General features: G+C 40.5%; 2 protein-coding genes across 8 annotated transcripts in view; one reads left to right on the forward strand and one right to left on the reverse strand.

Annotated features, from left to right (window-relative positions):
• Positions 1 to 8,974, forward strand: part of arrdc1a (arrestin domain containing 1a) — a 34,110-nt gene extending 25,136 nt beyond the window's left edge. Inside the window, exons 6-8 of the mRNA XM_088995062.1 lie at positions 2,705 to 2,881; positions 6,021 to 6,522; positions 8,463 to 8,974. Of these exons, the coding sequence (XP_088851188.1) occupies positions 2,705 to 2,881; positions 6,021 to 6,522; positions 8,463 to 8,500 (717 nt within the window). The 3' untranslated portion in view covers positions 8,501 to 8,974. The remainder of the gene's footprint in view (positions 1 to 2,704; positions 2,882 to 6,020; positions 6,523 to 8,462) is intronic.
• A 1,939-nt stretch (positions 8,975 to 10,913) lies between these two features.
• Positions 10,914 to 19,629, reverse strand: part of ehmt1a (euchromatic histone lysine methyltransferase 1a) — a 54,746-nt gene continuing 46,030 nt past the window's right edge. For 5 of the 7 annotated variants that reach the window (XM_088995056.1, XM_088995053.1, XM_088995052.1 and 2 more), the window contains 6 exons: positions 16,713 to 16,790; positions 16,492 to 16,607; positions 15,608 to 15,694; positions 15,454 to 15,532; positions 13,987 to 14,162; positions 10,914 to 11,964 (listed from right to left, as the gene is read on the reverse strand). In XM_088995056.1, the coding sequence (XP_088851182.1) occupies positions 11,850 to 11,964; positions 13,987 to 14,162; positions 15,454 to 15,532; positions 15,608 to 15,694; positions 16,492 to 16,607; positions 16,713 to 16,790 (651 nt within the window). In that variant the 3' untranslated portion in view covers positions 10,914 to 11,849. Of the gene's footprint in view, positions 11,965 to 13,986; positions 14,163 to 15,453; positions 15,533 to 15,607; positions 15,695 to 16,491; positions 16,608 to 16,712; positions 16,791 to 16,986; positions 17,618 to 19,629 lie in introns of those variants that run through there. The other 2 variants (XM_088995055.1, XM_088995057.1) reach the window with 2 other exon arrangements.

The following is a 19,629-nucleotide window of genomic DNA, read 5'->3' on the forward strand; positions in this document are numbered from 1 at the left end:
AAATTAGAATCACGGCAGAACCTCCTTCGGTCCATTCAAACTGAAGTGTACGATACTCGTATTTTTTTTTTTTTACTCGTCAGGCTTATTTAAAGGACAACCGGCGTCACTTTTTTGTTTTTCTAACTGACATTTTAACAATCAGAAAAATGTTTTATAGCATCTAAAATACCCAAAACACGCAGTATATTTTTATTCAAATGCAAAACACCAATAAAAATGACTTAGTGTCCAAAATCTACAAACAATTATTATTATTTTAAATTGCTTTTCAGAAAGTCCCGCCCCCAGTTCGTGACGTCATGCCAAGACGTCTTGCATTGCTGGAGAATCAAAACAATGGCTTCAGATTTGGAGAATATGCTTTCTTGTTACACATCCAGTTATTAATATGATTCAAATAATTCTGAAGAGGAAAGCATACATGTTTTCAATCGATTAAAGAATTTATTTCGTGCCATTTTAAGGCAACATTGGGGGGAAATGTCTCACCCTAAAAAAGAGGCACAAAATGGTGACCTCCTGTGGCCACCTCCATTTCCACAGCCTGATAAATTCCTTATATGGAGCTTGGACACCCTCTTCTGGCGGCTTTTGGGTGCAACACGAGGTTGTCAGACCAAACAAGTACAGCAACATACATTGACGTGATGGAAGGACTGCTACAATGTGTCTTTTTTTCAGTCAGGATCGTTCCTTTAGTGACGTCACGTAAGGACTCGTCACCAACTCAAAAACAAGACTTCCTGAATATTCAGCGTGAGTCTTAAAACATAAAATATAGCTATATGCGGTGGAATCTTATTAAAATACGCTCAGTAGAAGTCATTTGAAGCTATTTTACAAATTATGGACACAACTTGTCCGGAGACGTCGGTTGTCCTTTAAAAGGGTCAGTATCATCCAATCAAAATTGCTCTTTGAACATCAACTGCCACCTTAGGTCAGTGTCATCCAATCAAATTGCGCTTTCCGCCAACTGCCGCCCAAACAGGAAATTAACTGCGAAAAAGCGAGAATATGTATTGAGTTTTATCTGGGAGCCAGATGCAATCATCGAAAGAGCCATATATGGCTCGCAAGCCATAGATTCCCGACCCCTGCCCTAAAAGGAAAAAAAAACAGTTAACCCTCAACCAGACCAACATTCTGTGAAACTACAGCACTCCAGTTATCTAACCAGACCCACCTCATCTGATTTTAAATGAAAAGGCCCATGAAAAGTGACAAGATGATGTGATTTCTGACATATTGATCTGAACTCATCTTTTCATCCATTTTTGAAATGCCCTAAAATAACTAATCCTAGTTATGCCTCAACCAGACCAGCCTCATACAGATCTATTGCAATTCACTTCTCCTTCGTGTCCCTCAGAAACGTCTTCACAAACATCAACTAGTCCAGAATTCTTAAGCCCAGATCATCACCAGAACCTCATCCTTTCACCACATCACCCCCGTCCTCCAAGAGCTCCACTGGCTCCCGGTCAAATATAGAATCAACTTTGGAATTCTTCTTTATACATTTAAAGCTGTCCATAACCTTGCCCCCACCAATACCTATCTGACCGTCTTCAAATTTCTATTCCCTCTCGTTCCCTCAGATCCGCTTCCTCCCTCCACCTCTGTGTGCCCTTCAACACTCTCAAGGTCACTGTACAATCACAGTTTTTCTGTGGGTGAGCAGGCAGCCACACGCGCCAGCGTTCACTCAACCCGGAAGTAACTCAAATAGATAGAAAGCTAGCTAAGAGTTAGCTAATAATCACTCAACCCGGAAGTGACTCAAATAGATAGTATAGCTAGTTAGCTTAGATTTAGCTAATTATCACTAAACCCGGAAGTACCTCAAATAGATAGAAAGCTAGCTAGTTAAGAGTTAGCTAATAATCACTCAACCCGGAAGTAACTCAAATAGCTAAAAGCTAGCTAAACTAGAGAGCTAGATAGCTAGTTTGATAGCTAATAGCTAGATAGATAGCCAGCTAGATAGCAAATAGAGAGCTAGCTAGCTCGATAGCTAATAGCTAGCTAGATAGCTAGCCAGCTGGATTGCAAATAGAGAGCTTGACTAACTTATACTGTAGTACAGATTTGTGAACGGCAACGATAGACTTTCTTGTAGGCAGGATTTTCAAAACAAGACATTCTTTAAATTTTGAGGAAAAATAAAATTCAAGGGGCAGCCCGGTAGTCGAGTGGCTTCACAGTGCAGAGGTCGCCGGTTCGCGTCCCGGTCCGGCCTCCCCGTGTGGAGTTTGCATGTTCTCCCCAGACCCGCGTGGGTTTTCTCCGGGTCCTCCGGTTTCCTCCCACACTCTAAAAACATGCATGGCAGGCAGATTGACCACTCCAAATTGTCCCTAGGTGTGAGTGTGAGAGTGACTGTTGTATGTCTTTGTGTGCCCTGTGATTGGCTGGCAACCAATTCGGGGTGTCCCCCGCCTCGTGCCCGAAGACAGCTGAGATAGGCTCCAGCAACCCCCGCGACCCTAATGAGGAATAAGCGCTACGGAAAATGAGATGAGATGAATAAAATTCAAGACTTGTTGAGCTCATTGGTCATGGTTTCAAAAGATCAATGTCTGTCTATCAAGAATTGAAAGTTCCAGCAATGTGATAGCAGAATTAAACATATTGATTGTTTGAAGTGACGGTAATGCAATGAGTTACTTTTGTAAATAACTGTGTCCTTTTGTTTCAGAGAGTAACCTATCAAACAAAAAAACCCTTCCACGACATGAGGGCCATTGCAGAGGTGGAAGGCGGTCGAGTCAAACCCGGCAGGCAAATGGAGTGGAAGGAGCAGATTATTGTTCCTCCTCTTCCTCAATCATCCCTCGTTGGCTGTGACCTCATAAAGATTGAATACTACGTTAAAGTAAGAAAACACATTTGTATTGTGCTTGGCTAGAAAGTCACACATTTTGTCATATTTATTTATTTATTATTATTTGTTAATTTTTTACAGCCCCTCCAACTTCATACAGAGACTTTCAAAAGTAATTTGATTACTCCTAAAAATATTCTACATTTTGTCACAGTACAGCCCCCAAGATATTAATTTTGTTGAGATGTTATGGGATAAATCAACAAACCGTATTTGTGTTCTGTATTTTAACATTGAAAGAAAATTGTCAACTGAAGTAACTCATTGATACATTGATCCGCGCCACTATTTACAATCATTGGATACAAAATGACAACATGCAAGTCACTCTTGATTGTAGTGAGTTTTACTGGAATTGCAAAACTTTTAAATTGAATTCATGTCAGTGTCTGAAAATCATGATTAAAAGGTTACCGGACACCAGGGCAGAAAACTCTGAAAAGTTGCCTGCCCAGCCATAAAGTTGCCTGCCCCATTTTTCACAACTTGAAATACAATAAGATGACTAATCGCAAAAAAAAAAAAATAAAGAAAAAAAATTGCAAAACGTCTGTGTAAGCTCTCAGTCGTACAGGAGTGGTCCATCGATGAAAAGGTTTCTTCAGCCGTCATCTGTACTTCTTTGAAATTGTTGCAAAGTTTTAAGGATTTTTTTTTTTTAATTAAGGATGTACCTACCACAAATGCTCCCTTGCTTAATTTATCGTAAATATCCCTTGTTGATGATTTTGCTCCAGTTGTTGTTTGTCCATACACTGTTCAGCATGTTGCACAATGCAATGCTTGCGTTGCATCGTCTGCTACAAGCCACGTGAACTCCTCTTTCCACAATGTTTTTAAATGCACGTTTACGTTTTGTAGCGTCATAAATTTTGTTAGCTTCTTTTGAATCCTTCTTCTGGGGCTGATGTTCTGTGTTTCTACTTTGGACAATGATATGCAAATGCACGACCTTATAACACTCAGGAAAGTCCGAAAGCACAAAGCAGGCTTCTGATTGGCTGTCATGCCGCGTATGCAAATTGCCAAACGAACCAAAATTTCCAAACTGAACGAAGATTTCAAAATCTGAATAATTTATTCAGATTTTGAAATCTGAATAATTTATTCAGATTTCAAAATCTTCGTTCAAACATTTGCTTTATTGAATAAAGCAAATGTTTGATTTGAAAAAAAAAAGTTTTTTTTGTCTTTTGTTCTTGAAAAAGTTGTCGGCCACCTGGGCGGAGCCATTTTGTAAGTTGTATGCCCGACGTAAAAGTTGCACCCCCCGGGGCAACTTTAGGCCCCCAGGCAGACGTTATTTCAGAATCATGTATTCATTTATCTCTTGTAGATCATGATGTGAAAATGAAAAGGAACAGTAACGATCGCAGAAGAGAAAGTGATATACTGTGTATCTGATTAAACAAAGCAGGTTACAAAGTCGCAAACGTTACGAAGACTCAAATCCACAACACTTTGAAAAACAAAGATATTATTCTTGCTCTGTCCGATTCTGACAATTAACATGCTGAGAGTGAATTGCTTGCGAGTAAATGCATGTTTCCTGGAATGGTTTGACTCTTATCGTGTTAAAAAAACTTTGCACAAAATGGACTGCTAGTAAGAGAAGAAGAGAATTCCACAGCATTAACTAGAAGCATTGAGGACTTTTGAATGTCCCATGGCTGGCTTGAAAAGTTTGTTGCACGACATCAGCTGAGCAATGGTGTTATGTATGCTGATAGAGGGGATGTAAAGTTAGATAGAGACAATGAGTGAGTATAAAGAAAAGGCATCAGGTCTCTTACTTGTTGCGGACATTTTTTATTTTGATATACCTGTGCAGTATGCTTTACACAATTGGGCACATTTTTGCTCCTTTTCTCATTTTGTCACAGTAGTTTTAAGTTTTATTTTGAAGTTGGTTTCTCACCCTGTTGGCAACGTATTATCATGTAGCACGATCACTTTTCGTTTGCAGTCCGCTTGACTTTGTGCTGACAGTTTTATATACATTACATAAAAATGAATATGGGTACTCAAGGCAGACAAAAGGCCCACAGCATTTTTTTCAACTGAGATCCTGAAATTACTCAAGGACCAATTTCAACCCTTACAACTGCATACAGTACTTTCCAAATTGAATATAATTTAGGTACCAAAAATAATTTGAGGTGAACTGAGTTTAATGTTAAATGGTTCTAAACATTTCATCTTCATTTAACCAGGCATCAGAGATATTCGATCAGATACTGTTGACAAAGGCTCTCGAACACAGGAAGATTGTCTTTTACTGCCGGCAGGGGACGCGGCCATTCAAGATAGATGCCTAAATTCTGCAGCCCCCTGCCAATCTATTTATAGAGAGTAATGGCAAATTTTAGTGATACATCGATTTGAATACCACGTCCCTGGACGTCCCAAGCACCAACAGCTATAAACAATAGAGCATAGACATTTTAATTGGTGGTCTTTACCTGAACCGATGGGTTTGTAACCCGGCTAATGAGCTCTTCCCGTGATGGAGTCAAGTCCTAAATTATTCCTTTGAAGGAGTTTGTCAAGTCCTAAATTCTGTTCAAGGCCAGATCTCCTACATGAAGATGACAGGTTAACTGTCTGTTTACCTGAGATTGACCCCAGGTTTCTCTGTGCTTCAATTGTGTACTCGAGTCACACATGTTCACTAAGCATATAACAGCATGAAACCTTTAAATGTGATAAAATCCGACTTCAACGGACAGTTAGGACGGCGGAAAAAATCATTGGCACCGCCCTACCCACTCTCGAGGACTTGCATACTGCAAGAATCCAAACTAGGGCGCGGAAAATCCTACTGGACCCTCCGCACCCTGCCCACCACCTTTTCCAGCTACTCCCCTCAGGCAGGCGCTACCGATCCATGCGCACCAAATCCAGCAGACATTTAAACAGCTTCTTCCCCCAAGCCATTAACTCTTTGAACTCTTTCAACAGTAGCCAAAATGGAACTGTATAGTGCCACTTAGCAGTTTTTTTTGACAACGATACTAGTGCAGCGTGTTCTACCGGAAACAAATTCCTTGTGTGTTCTACATACTTGGCAATAAAGATGATTCTGATTCTGATTCTGATAACTTGTATTCTGTCTAATCTTTATCACCAGGTCAGCCTTAAGTCTCCAAGTGTCCTCTTGACGCTACCCCTCCACATAGGGAATGTCGCTTTGGACAAGAAGTTTCACCCATCGAAAAATGAAGCCCGATTCTCTTCCGCCCATGTTGAAGACACAGCATCTGACTCAGCTTCTGCTGCTACGTCGTTACCGCCTCCTCTTGCCCTAAACCCAACTCCACGTCCCGCCCCTCGGTCCAGACTGTCATCCTCCAATACTCCAACCGCTCCACCAACTGAATACCACCTATGTGCTGAGGGTGGTAGCTTCGGAAACCATCGGCACTCCAAGCTTGTGTCGCCAAGTGGATTTAGTTATGCTCCTGGCCTCTCTTTCTCCAACAGTCAGAACCAGACAGGCGTAGACCACGATGGAACGGCAATTCGTGGTTCCACTAGGACCTCGACTCATACTTCTTATGAGAACGGTACTAGCTCAGTGTTAACTCCATTGAGGCAGCCTCCAAACTACAGGAGCTCTGCTTTCCCACAAGGTTAGTTGGCATCATTTTGTTCACACAATTATCAGTAGTTCAATCGAGGAAGTAGATAAACAGAAATGAGAAGGGCAAAGCTTTCTCAAGAGGGAGTCAGGGGAGTATAAACTTGGGTTAGAGGTTAAAATCTTTCTATCTTTTTGAGTTACTTCCGGGTGAGTGAACGCTGGCGCGTGTGGCTGCCGCTACTCACCCACAGAAAAACTGATCCTGTGACTAAAGTGACCTTGAGAGATTTGAAAGGCACTTATAAATAAAATGGATTATTATTACTATTATTATTATTAAAAATACCTCTAAGCAGATAAAAAAAATGTGAAAATTGGCAACTGCAGAGGTATTAGTCTTTCGGAACCCTTATAGCATGTTTTTTTTTTCTTCCTTTAATGTCATTCATTAGTAAACAAGCTTATCCAGTAACCTGTGCTGATGCTGTGAATGCTAATCACCTGTTGGTCTACTGTGGCAAATATAAACAAAATAATAATAATTCCAAGCCAATCAATGACAACCATTTCAATCTGACCAATGTTTGGTTGTGGACCCACACACCAATAATAATAATAATAATAATAATAATAATAATAATAATAATAATAATAATACATTTAATTTCAAGCGCCTTTCAGAACACTCAAGGAAAAGTGACAATCAAAAAACAATAAAACCGTAAATAAAATGATAAATAATAAAATTGCTGATTGAACTAGAGTCTAGTTCAATCAGCACTTTTAAACAGATGGGTTTTGTGGTGGGATTTGAAAGTAGGGAGGGGGTCAATATTAAGGATGTTGGGTGGAAGTGAATTCCAGAGTTTGGGAGCAGAGCGGCTGAAAGCTCTTCACCCCATTGTGGTGAGACGGGCAGAAGACACAGAGGTGAAGGGAGGATGAGGATCTGAGGGACCTAGAGGGAACGGAGATTTGAAGCAGGTCAGACAGATACTCCACCTCTGTGTGCCCCCCGAACCCCTGGCCGTCTCAGCACAATGGGGGACAGGGCTTTCAACTGCTCTGCCCCCAAACTCTGGAACTCACTTCCTCCGAACATTCGTAACATCGATTCTCTTCCCACCTTCAAATCCCATCTCAAAACCCACCTATTTAGAATCGCATTTTCTGTGTAGCTCTTTCTCTTGTTTCTATTTATAACTATTTTATTTATTGTATTCTATTTGTGATTGCATTTTATTTATTATAGTGCCTATGCCTGTCTGTGACTGTAGTGTCCTTGAGAGCTTTGAAAGGCATTAAAATAGCCAGGCAATTTATTATTATTATTATAATTATTGACAATAGTCTTTCATTCATAAAATAACATTTGATAATAGTTGATAAGTGATTGCAATTCAATTTTAAAAAATCACATTGATACACGTCTGCTATATATGCATATCCACATTGTAGATTAGTGAGTGACTAAGTGGGTCTGATCTCCACAATTGTTTTCACACTAAATTCCCTCCATGCCACGAGGCAACAAAAGTGTAAAACTGGGTATTTACTTGGGCTGCAATGAAAACCGAATTAAGTCAAATTAAAGTCGCTCCTTTCCATGAAGATTAATCAAATGGTCCAAGGAATTCATATCTGGTGTTCAGAGTATTATGATATGACTACTTTAGAACCCTGAGCACACGCATTTGATGACTTGCACCACGAAACCATGCTGACAAGATTTGTTGTTTGGGAACTGTCCTCAACGCGGGTTCTTTGTTCTGTCAACGTCATGGACATTTGCAAAGATGCACTGTGGCAAATGAAACATATAAATGAGACGTTTGCAATTTGATGAAATCAATGCCCAAATGCCATTCAGATTGCATGTTTTTTTTTCCGGGAATGTTTCCAAATTAGTTTGATTGAGTACAATCTTACAGTGGGCTTCATAATACTGCGTTTCAACAATGGAAATGCTTTTGTGATTTTGTTTTTCAGAAGCTCCTCCTTCCTATGATGAAAGCTGTAACACATAAAAGCAGCGGACAATCAGGAACCAATCCGAGCAACTTCATTAATTGGTGGATGTCGTGGCAACATGCTTACAATGGGATCGGATTTGTTTTCTTCTAGAGAAATTCGTGTTTTGAATGTATTTTGCTTTTTTTGATAATGCATCAATTTTAATTTAGAACAAATCATCACAAATTAAATGTGTTTTAAGTGGAATAAAACTCTAAAAGTGAAATGGTTTGTTTGCTTGCAATGTCAAGATTTGACCTTGGAAAATTTCTTCTTAGCCATCTGTGAATCACCCGCACAAAAAAATGTGACTGTAGTGTCCTTGAGAGTTTTGAAAGTCGCTTATAAATGAAATGTATTATCAACTCATAAATGCTCAGCGTAGGAAAGGTGATTCATAACTGAGCAGAATGTGTAATAATGTGAAATACAGTAATTGTTTTTTTTCTTATAAATTGCAGTAACTCAATAAAAGAATGCTCGACAAACACCGTATTTTTTTTTTACTCCTAGCTATGAGCACCTTTATGATGAACGTCTCTTGAATGCATTTTGCGTGTGGCTGCCGCTGCTTACCTGCAGAAAAAAATATCCTGAGACTGTAAAGTGTCCTTGAGAGTTTTGAAAGGCGCTTATAAACGAAATGTATGATTATTATTTCTATTCAGAATACAATAGAACATAGCCTGATTTATATTGTGCTTTCACAACAGCTGCAGCTGTTACAAAGTCCTTTACAGAACAGTTAACATACTGCAAGGTAAAATAATCATCACAAAGCAAAACATAAAAACAAACAGTCATGCAACCTTAACCTCTTATCCCTCATTTGTTTTTTTTTCCTGAAAACAATCCACATTGGTTCCATGCGACCTGGTTCCTGACCTGACCACCGACCAACATCACGCGAAAGCAAAAACGAAAAGAACCAAAAACTTAAAAAAACTCAACTAAAATTGCACTATGGATAAAGAACAAAACACAAATTTAGTGGTAATTGAAGTGGCACTGTTCTGAAAAATACAAATTTGGATGAAAACCGGAAACAATTTAAAACACGAAATATGCATGGTGCAGAAATGCCAACCGAGGTATGGATTTCAATTATGCAGCATTTTTTTACTGTGCATTCTTCAGTGCAATGGCATAATTTGAAGGGAAAAAATATCCGCCTATTATCGGAACCATGATCAAGGCTACGATGAAACTCCACTGGAAATTCCATCCATGGAAGCACAGTCACCGAAGTGGAATCAAAGTTGGTGATGGGCGAGCCGTTAGCTGCACACAGAGGAGGCCGTTGTCCACAAGGAAACATCTTCCTGATGAGGCGTTCGTGATAAAAAGCAGCTCGCTTTCATTGCCGGCTCAACGCTCGATGCCGCTTCACAGAGGGGTTCGGCCGTCACACTCTGCATGGCGAACCGCCGTGTAGTCAGTAGTACTCGATCCGCTTCTTCCGCCAAACCTTGATAGTTGCCGGCGGCCAGGCACGCCGAGTTGGCTAACACGGCGCGTTCTGAGTGTGGTAGCTGGCGGAGGCAAATGTACAGGAAAAGGAATCCGTCTTCATCCGAGCCTAACAGTGACAACTTTTTGACCATTAGATCCCCTGCCGTGGCATCGTCTAGTCCGGGAAGGGAAAAGAACCTGTCTGCTCTCTCATTCCGAAAAAGTAAACCTTCTGAGCAGCAGCTGTTTGAGCGCCTCATATTTCCTGCATTGTGGAAGTCCCCGAAATTGTTGCATCGTGTGATGTGCTGTCGGTTTGCCGAAGGAAGCCACGACCATGTAATACTTCGGCTCATCTGTCGTGATTCCTTGTAGGTGGAAAATTGCTTCCACATGCTGAAACCATAAAGCCGGGTCGCTCTGACTGCACTCGGGCAGCCTCGCGGTAGAAGCGGCGGCTGCAAGTTGCGGAGGTCGGAGCGACATGGCCAAGGAAGGCGCCTCTTCGTCCATTGCCAGGAACATTTCGAACGTCGGGGTCACCAGTGTACCAGTAGAGGGAGGAGCACACGTGACTGACTGTAGCACATTTTTAGTTCAACTGTTAACAAGTGGATCTAAACAAGCATTGGAAAGTGCTTTAAAACAACTTTAACTTAAACACGCCCCCTGCTGTACTCGCTGGGTGAGAGGGATGATCCTTACTGTCCGCCACAGCGGTTTAGTGACAAAAAAATTCATGGCGCATCTCTCTTATTTTTTTATTAGTCATTGGGTTGTGTGTAAAATATTGACATAACATGACTAAAGTTTGGTATGATGCTGTCACAAAATGTGGAAAAAGTGAAGTACTGAATACTTAAAGTATACTTAATAAAGATGCACAAAATCTCCCATTTACTATAACTGTGCATACGTTTGCAAGACAATCCATGTGTCAAACTAAACAGAAAAAAATGTAATTTACAAAATAAATGTGAACAAAATCGCATTTATTAGCTTTGACATTGCTGGCGTCTAGCTGAATCCTGGTGCAGTGATACCTTAGCTTATGAACTTAATTGGTTCCCAGACAGTGTGTAAGGCGAAAAGTGTGTATCGCAAAAAATAATTTCCCATAGGAAACCATTAAAATGAGAATAATCCGTTCCCATGTCCCCATAAAACAATTTTCTACTTTCTAATTTTCTAAGCCTTAAAACGACACAAAATATACTCTATTTTATGTATAATAAATGTGCTATGGTATTATAATTAAAGAAATTAACTGTACTGTATAATAAAGTGGTTTTATTTACTTGCTTGATGAATGGAGTGGCCGGTTTCATCAGCATTGTACACGTGATGAGGAACGTAGCCTTCTTCTTTCACAATCTTGAGGAATGATCCCTTGTAGGTGCTTTCTTTGCAATAATTTTACCTAGTTCCTCATCAATTGTGTTCTGTTTAGCTGGGTTGATAGCATTTTACATCAAGTGTGATTGATGGGATATTTTAACCTTGCAGTCTACACTGACTTTGAACTATCGCGAACGACACATCAATCATTGTCGCGCTCCCTGTGTATCCCGAAAAATAGTTTGTGTGCCAAGGTAAAATTTTCATAAATTTAACATTCGTAAACCGAAAAATTCGTAAGCCAAGGTGTTCGTAAACCGAGGTATCACTGTACCTCAAAGCTCACCACTTTTCATAAGATAAAATAAACGGGTTACAGAACCATTAACCTTGTCAAAGAGAGCAAGCCTCAGCAACACTGGACTCCTCAATCATTTATAAAAATGTGGACTGAACAACAGTGTAGATTTGAGATTTGGCAACTAATGACAGGACGTTTTGGCCCAACGGCAGCAATATGGCACGTAGTACGTACACCTATACAGAAAAAGAGGAAGAGAAACTCCAACTGTACTATGACGTGGTCATCGCTGTTGAGCTTCCAAAATCGTTGCGACACTTGGGTGAGCCACACTTGCAGCTCAAGTATTTACTCTTCACCATCCAGTAGTGATCACCATAGTCAAACCTGATGAACAGACAACATGAAATGTGTGACACTCTCTTCATTTCAACAGTCTGAAAAGCTCAGCGACACAAAATTCCAGACAAAAATTTTACACCCTTGTGCAAATTCATTGCACCACCCTGTTATTTTGGCATAAAATTGATTGTTTGCATTTTTTGACAACTCAAATGATTCAAATGTACATTTTAGTAAGATGTTTGTCCTCCCTTGGTCTTTATCACCTCAGCGATGCGTTTTGGCATGGAATCGACCAGATTTTGACAGTTGTTGATGATGGAATGGTCCCTGCACTTGTGATGGAAATCCCTGCATTTTTCAGAGAGCCGGCTCGGCTCACTAAAAAGATCCGGCTCTTTTGGCACCCAAATGGCTCCTCAGTTTGTTTTTTTTTTTTTTTGTTGCTTAAATTAATTAACTACCAAAAAAATCATGTAAACTTATATGAAAAATGAATTACTGATGTAAAAAAATACACAATATCAAATATTTCTATTTAGATGGCTTGATTTATATGTGCACAGAGAGCATCCACTAACTTTCACTTTCCCTGTGGTTACTGTGGTCTGATGATCAGCTGTCACTAATTTGCTTTTCATATTAATAATGCTATCATACCAACTAGAAAAAAATAGAATAATTGAATAATAACAACAGCATAATGTGATAACCTTTGTCCACTTGTTTACCTTAACACCCCCTCCACCTTCTCCTCACTGCGGCGTGTGTCTGTAATTCTCCCCTGCCTCCTCTACCATGGATATTGACCAATCACTTGCGGCTTTAACCGAAGACTGGGGGTGAGGAATAGATGACAAAAAAAGTCGGCTCCCATTTCCGGCTCCTTGTTAGGAATTGGCTCTCTCCGTTCACTTCAGAGATCCGGCTCCAAGAAACGGCTCATTCGCAAACGACACATCACTCCCCTGGTACCAGGTCTTAATTATAGCAAAAATTAGGGCTTTTTTTGTCATGCAATCTTTCTCACGCAGCTAAATCTTGATTATTGACATTAATTCTCAATCGGGTTAAAGGCCGGTGAATATCCAGGCCAATCCATCACAATAATGTCCTTCTGTGCAAAGAAATCCTTCATTTTTTTGATGTGCCGCAACGCCCAGTTGTACCGTTTCTTTCGCATGGGTTTGGTAAGGAATTAACATACGTCTTCGTACTGTACTGTCCGAAACAGTCACTCTATATCCTTCTGCAGGACGGTCAGGGCAGGACTGGTCAATCGTGGGTTCTTTTTGCTGTTGCGTACCAGCATTTTGTCATCTCATGGGGTCGTCTTCCGTTTCCTGCCGCATCGCCCATGTCTTCGCGGGCTGGCTGACCCCGTTGCCTCTTTCCTTTTGAGTATCCGACTGGCCGTGGTGTGGCTGAGACCGAAGATTTTGGCGATTTCTCGATTCAATTTGTTGGTGTGTTCCTTTAGCATTATTGCAGTATATGTTGTATCCATCTCGTTGAAGAAGAACTGATTTATAAGCCAAAAAAACCTTTTTATACCCGACGAATAGGGGATTAGGACATTGGATAATTAATGGATTACCATAATCCATTAATTATCCAATCAGAGGCCTGGCAAACAAGCGATTAGGGAATATCGTTGGTCAAGTATATCACACAGACCCCACCCCTGTTGTGGCAAACATTGTTCTGAACTTTTCACAAGCTTTAGAATGATTTAAACCAGCAAACAGTCAAGATCACAGGGTGGTGCAATTAATTTGCCCAAGGGTGTACACGATGACAGTGATCCCTCGCTTATCGAAGTTAATGGGGACAGAGACCAACCACAATAGACGGAAATCTGCAAAGTAGGGTTTGCCCCCACCCAACCTACCCCATTGTTTTTCTTACAAGGCCAACACCCCCCCCCCCCCACACACACACACGCATTTTTACTACTTTAAAGAAAAATACCACACTAATCAATGAGCGAAATTGCGAGGGATCACTGTAATTTCAACTATCGAGAATCAAAGTCAGTTGGGTTCAAAGGAATCTGAGATCACTGACCCAATCTGGTCACCAGCTTTAATGGCTCTGCTGGAGAAGAAAGCAATCCGAGGGAATCGCAAATCCTGATGGTTGGTGAATACCTTCATGGCCAATAGATTGGGCTCACATAGATGGTTAATAAAGCGGCCAATGTTCCCAAAAAGTCTTGCATCGATGCAATGTATGTCGTCGACCTGCACGGGATGACCAAGACAACAACTCTAAGTAGTCTAGAAAATACATTTTCTCGCAGTTTTAGATGGCAACAAGTGTTTCCTCACCACCACTGTCAAACAATGTTTACGAGTGCCTTCACCACAAAGACCATCCTCGCACAAAAACTAAATTTGATCGAGGTAATGGTGTTATGTAAACTGTGAAGCAATATATTTTGCCCACCAACACATTTAGTGCGGAAATGGCTGGACTTTTTTTTGAGGGGGACATCAAGGTTTTTATTTTTTAAATGGTGTTTACATTGGTGGGAGGAGTACCGGTGTAGTAGCAAACCCAGCGTGTGCAGTCAGTGAACATATCATCGTTCAATGACTTAAACCGTCATCGGTCAATCGTCGCAGGGCTGTGAATGGAAAAGCCGCTCAAGCAGCTCTCACATAGCCCATTTGTTTTGATTGTTAAAAAAAAAAGAAGAAAAAAAAACTTAAAGGACAACCGACACCCCTGGACAACTTGTGTCCATAATTTGTAAATGACTTCTACTTAGCGTATTTTACAAAGATTCCACGGCATATAGCTTTATTATACGTTTTAAGACACGCGCTGAATATTCAGGAAGTCTTTTTTTTCGAGTTGATGACGATGCCTGACATGCCGCTGACTTTATTTGGTCTGAAAACTTTTTGTTGATCCGTGTTGATGGCGAAATTAGAAGGAAAACACAGTAATAACGTGATGGTGAATCGTTGTGTGTTGCACCAAGACTACCATTTGCTACGAGTTGACACAAATTCCCAGCAGACAATTTACAACATTTATGTACCCTATTTTTATACAAGCAATACATACTGTCGGCCATATACAGCTAGAGTTACTTACTGTATACTGTTTAGACTCACAACACAATGCTCCTTTTGTTATTCATACAGAAGAAAAACACAATCCAAACTACATATGTATGGTTGAGTCATCTTGAGGAAATGAAAAAAATCTTTAAAAATGACAGAGTTATCACATATTAAAATCACAGCCACTATTTGAACAAAGCGAAATTTGCTACATTTGTTCTAAAATGACCATTGCAAAAAAAATATGAATGAAAAAAAAAAATAGGATACTGTGTCTTGTTGAGATAACTGAAGCGCTATGTCAAATCCAATATCTGGATTGGATTTTGTTTTTATGTACATGTAGGATAGTCATTTGGTTATGGCATACTACTTCTGCTTCTGGGGGTTAAAGCAACACAATACTTTAGCACATTTGATCTTCCACAGAACAGTGTGGAGGTGAAAACAATCAACCCACCTTATCGTTAAGTGTAAAGAGGAAAGAATCATTCTCTCTTGTGTTAGCCTCTCTGTCAGTTATTATCTCACCAACATACCTGCAAAAATTATAAAGGAAAACTGATATCGCTGTCCAAAATTAAGAACCAAATTCATTGTGTAAATTTCCTCACTCGCAAATAAATGTCCCCTGAGGGACATCCTGCATTACTCTCACTCCCCAGCCCATTTTCTCTGTTTTGAAGAGCTGAAGACGGACTCTAGGGACAGAGTGTTCAGAAATTTTGAGAAAACATTTTTTTTTTTTTCATCAGATATCCGCCACGTAAAAAAAATCCCAGAATGGGATTCTTAAATATATATTTATATGCCATGGGGCGCTCGAGTACTAAAGCGAAGAGTGAGACAGGGTGAATATATGTGCCGAGGAAGACGCAGGGAATGTAACTTGCCGTATGAATCGTGCATTTAAAGTGAATGGGAGGCTTGGATTACCAGCGGCGAAAAGTCGTTTACCAAAACTGGCTGTATGCCAAGAGCAACTTTTGCGCAAGACTGCCATTGGATCCTGATAGCGTGGAGCAGTATGGAAAAAATGAACCATCACCAACACAGGTTTCAAAAAGCCGGTCATGAACCCACAACTTATTCCAGATTGAAGCCCCTACCTGTTGTTCTAATACAGTAAAGTCTCGTTATATCGATATTCAAGGGAGTCCGAAAAAATATCGATATAACCGGGACTATCGATATAACCGGGACTATCGATATATCCGATCCTGTTTGCATGTAATTTTCTCCGTGCGTGCATAGAAATAGTATCGATATAACCGGGACTATCGATATATCCGATATCGATATAACGAGACTTTACTGTAATTACAATCAGTCTATGTTAGTAATAAAAAGGGGAAAATGTATGCATGCATATTAAACATCTTGAGCAGTCTGACGTGTACTGGTCATCAATTCAAATTATGAGGCTGCAGGGATTACACTCATACACAATAAAAAACAGTCACTAAAAGGTACCTTGCGACATTTTAGATCATCTCACCTCAGTCCATTTTGAACAACTCGATTCTTGCAGGTCCTCCAACATGAGCAGGTGTGGTTACACTCAAAGAGCACAGGAGGATCCTTCTGACAAAAGTCTAGCAACAGACAGCCTGCCTACAGGCACACAAGCTTTGTATGATTGCTACTGATGACAGAATTACCATATGATGTTGCTTCAAGTGCAACCCAAAAAACAGAGGCAGCATTTGTCAAACTTACACTATCATACCAACACTGCAGACTGAGCTGACCACAAGTGCAGGTACTGGATGAGCAGTCATCTGTGCAACTGCAATGCTAATAAATGAGACAGTTAAATTGATATTTATATGAACAATGGAAATTATCAAATTTAATTTATGTTTACTCTGTTTAATGGAGAAACCTGTAAATAGGGGGCTTTGCTTGTATCATTTGTTGTAGGTCATAAAACTCAAGAGATGTGGCCATTAAATAAATGGAGATAATAAAAGGAGGCCAAGATGGCGCCCGAGTAGGCAGCCGTCAAGCAGGTGCTCTCACGAGCCTTGCTTTTTTTGTTTTGTTTTTGTCTTGGTTTGTGTTTTCTTTTGTCACCTTGTGTTGTTGTGCGTCGTGTGGAACGGATAAGGATTGTTTTTCAGCATTTTTGGCCATGACATTCATCAAGGAGGAGACTGTGCTGAGCGGTTGCGCCTTTTCGGCAGCATGAATAAGCCAGTACTGTTTTTGAATGGGAGGAATGTCGGTGCAATTCGACTGTCATTGCTGGACAGCTCTGGGGCCATTGTGCTTTTTTGTGCCTGTAATGGGCAGCATCTTCACAGCCCCGCTTTGTTCAACGGAAAGGTCGATGCTGTTGGACAGTCTGCGGCTGGATGGATGCATGGCTTGAGGAGCCCGCGATAAGAAGAAAGGAGCGTCAGCACAGAGCGCCGATGCCGATGTGGAACTGTCGTGGCTTCGAATTCAAGCGGATTTATGCGGGATAGGAGATGTGAGACTATCTATTTTCGTCAATGGATGCTACAGCTCCACATTTGCTTTCAACATTTAGCTTGTAGTCGACGTGCACATTCCACCATGATGTCCCTGATCCACTGGTGAAAAGATGCTTTGATCCTCTCCTCTTTCATCTGGAACTGCTTCATGTAACAAAGAGGGTACAGAAAGTGTTTAAGAAGGAATGACTATGTGGCTTTTTGTTGTCATATTGTCTTTGTGATGTCATATTTGTTTTTTAGTTTTTTTTTTTTGTTCTTTTGACTTCAAGACGGCGTCGCGAGAGTGGCTGCCTTTCCAGCAGCTCATGTATTTTGTGTTTCTACTTTCATTCCTTTGCTGCCGTGAAATGTACATTTCTCTACTGCGAGACTAATAAAGGCAAATCCAATCCAATCCAATTAGGGGTAATATTCAGCACAGAGGTCCATACAAATATAGTGAGACCTCAGCTTACGAACACTTTATCTCACGAACTTTTCATCTTACGAAGGTCAAATTAATGAAAATTAAACCTTGAAATACGCACTATTATCATGATACACACCCACCACGGCTGGTGGAGTAATCTTCGGCGGAAGAACACCAAAGCACACGACCTTCGGATCTGGCGGAGTGATCTTCAACGGAAGCACACGACCGAACAGCGCTCCAGCCGGCGCTACTTTCCACACCCCCTCTCATTGAATGCACATGTCGATTGCCTCCTTGGAGCTTTTTGCTGATAATTTTACTATTATGGGACCGAAAAAAAACCCACCACAGGCTCCTGTTCAGCCCAAGAAGACACAAAATAAAATCACCGTCGCTGAGAAGAAGGAGATAATTGAAAAACCCGAACGAGGTGTGCGTTTGTGTGATTTAGTGGCCGAGCACGGCTATGCTAAGTCAACCATTGCTACCATTCTCCGGAACAGAGAAGCCATCAAAGGTGCATCTGTTGCAAAAGGTGTTTCCGTGCTCTAAAAGCGACGGTCTCGGGCAATGGAAGAATTTGAAAAACTTCTGTTAATTTGGATTAACGAAAAGCAGCTATCCGGCGACAGCGTGAGTAGAGCTATTTTATGCGAGAAAGCACGGCTAATTCCCGCCGATATCGCCATGCGCCAACGTGGAAGTTCGTGGCTCATTGAGATTTTAAAGCCAGCAACGGATGGTTCGAGAACATCTGAGGGCGACGAGGAGGAGATGGCTGCAGCATCAAGTGAGCTCATCAAGGCAATGTTGGCAAAGTGGAATGATGTGCAGGCTTTTACCGAACAGTTCCATCCAGAAAAGAATGTGGCTATGACAATCATGAACATGATGAACGATAATGTGATGCCTCAGCTTCGTAAGACCTTACAAGTCAGAAAGCAACAGGTGTCAATTAAGAGGTTTTTAATCAGCAAAAATGATGAGGAGTCTCCAAAGACGCAAAGAAGAGAAGCCACACCAGGTTAAGTTACCAACAGTCCTTATGGAAGGTGACTCTCCTTCCATAAGCCATCAACAACCATCAAAAAGGTAAATAAAACTTTATTTTACAGCACTGTTTATGTCTTTAATTACAGTCCTCATGTAATGTGCCTCTCTTTCCAAACAGCAATTCCCTTTGACCTCGGACCTCCAACGCCATTCCATCAAGCCATCAATGACCATCACAAATGTAAATAAAGTGACTATTATACAGTGCAGTGTATTTCTTTCATTACAATACAATAGCACATTTATTATACATAGAATAAGGTATGTTGTGTGTAGTTTTAAGGCTTATTCAGTTGAAAAGTATATTTTATGGAAACCCGGGAACGGATTATTCCCATTTTAATGGTTTCCTATGGGAAAAAATGTTTGTGATACACACTTTTTGGCTTACACACTCTGTCTGGGAACCAATTAAGTTCGTAAGCTGAGGTCTCACTGTTTAATCAGGTCATTTGAAATAGGTAGTTCACATTCCATAATAATAAAGCAAAAAAAAAAAAAAAACAATGGAACAAGTATGCATGTTGGTACTGCACAGAATACTATCTGTGGTGAAATTTGCAATCTGGATTACCTTGATGATTTAGTCAATTCGGAAAGTATTCCGAACACTATAATTTTCCTGCATTTTCTTATGTTACAGCCCCATTGAAAAAAGGAATGCTCTCATTTTTTTCCTCAGAATTCG

This window comes from Hippocampus bargibanti, linkage group LG04 (assembly GCF_051943395.1).
Source record: "Hippocampus bargibanti isolate YZ-2025 linkage group LG04, ASM5194339v1, whole genome shotgun sequence".
NCBI classification, from domain to species: domain Eukaryota; kingdom Metazoa; phylum Chordata; class Actinopteri; order Syngnathiformes; family Syngnathidae; genus Hippocampus; species Hippocampus bargibanti.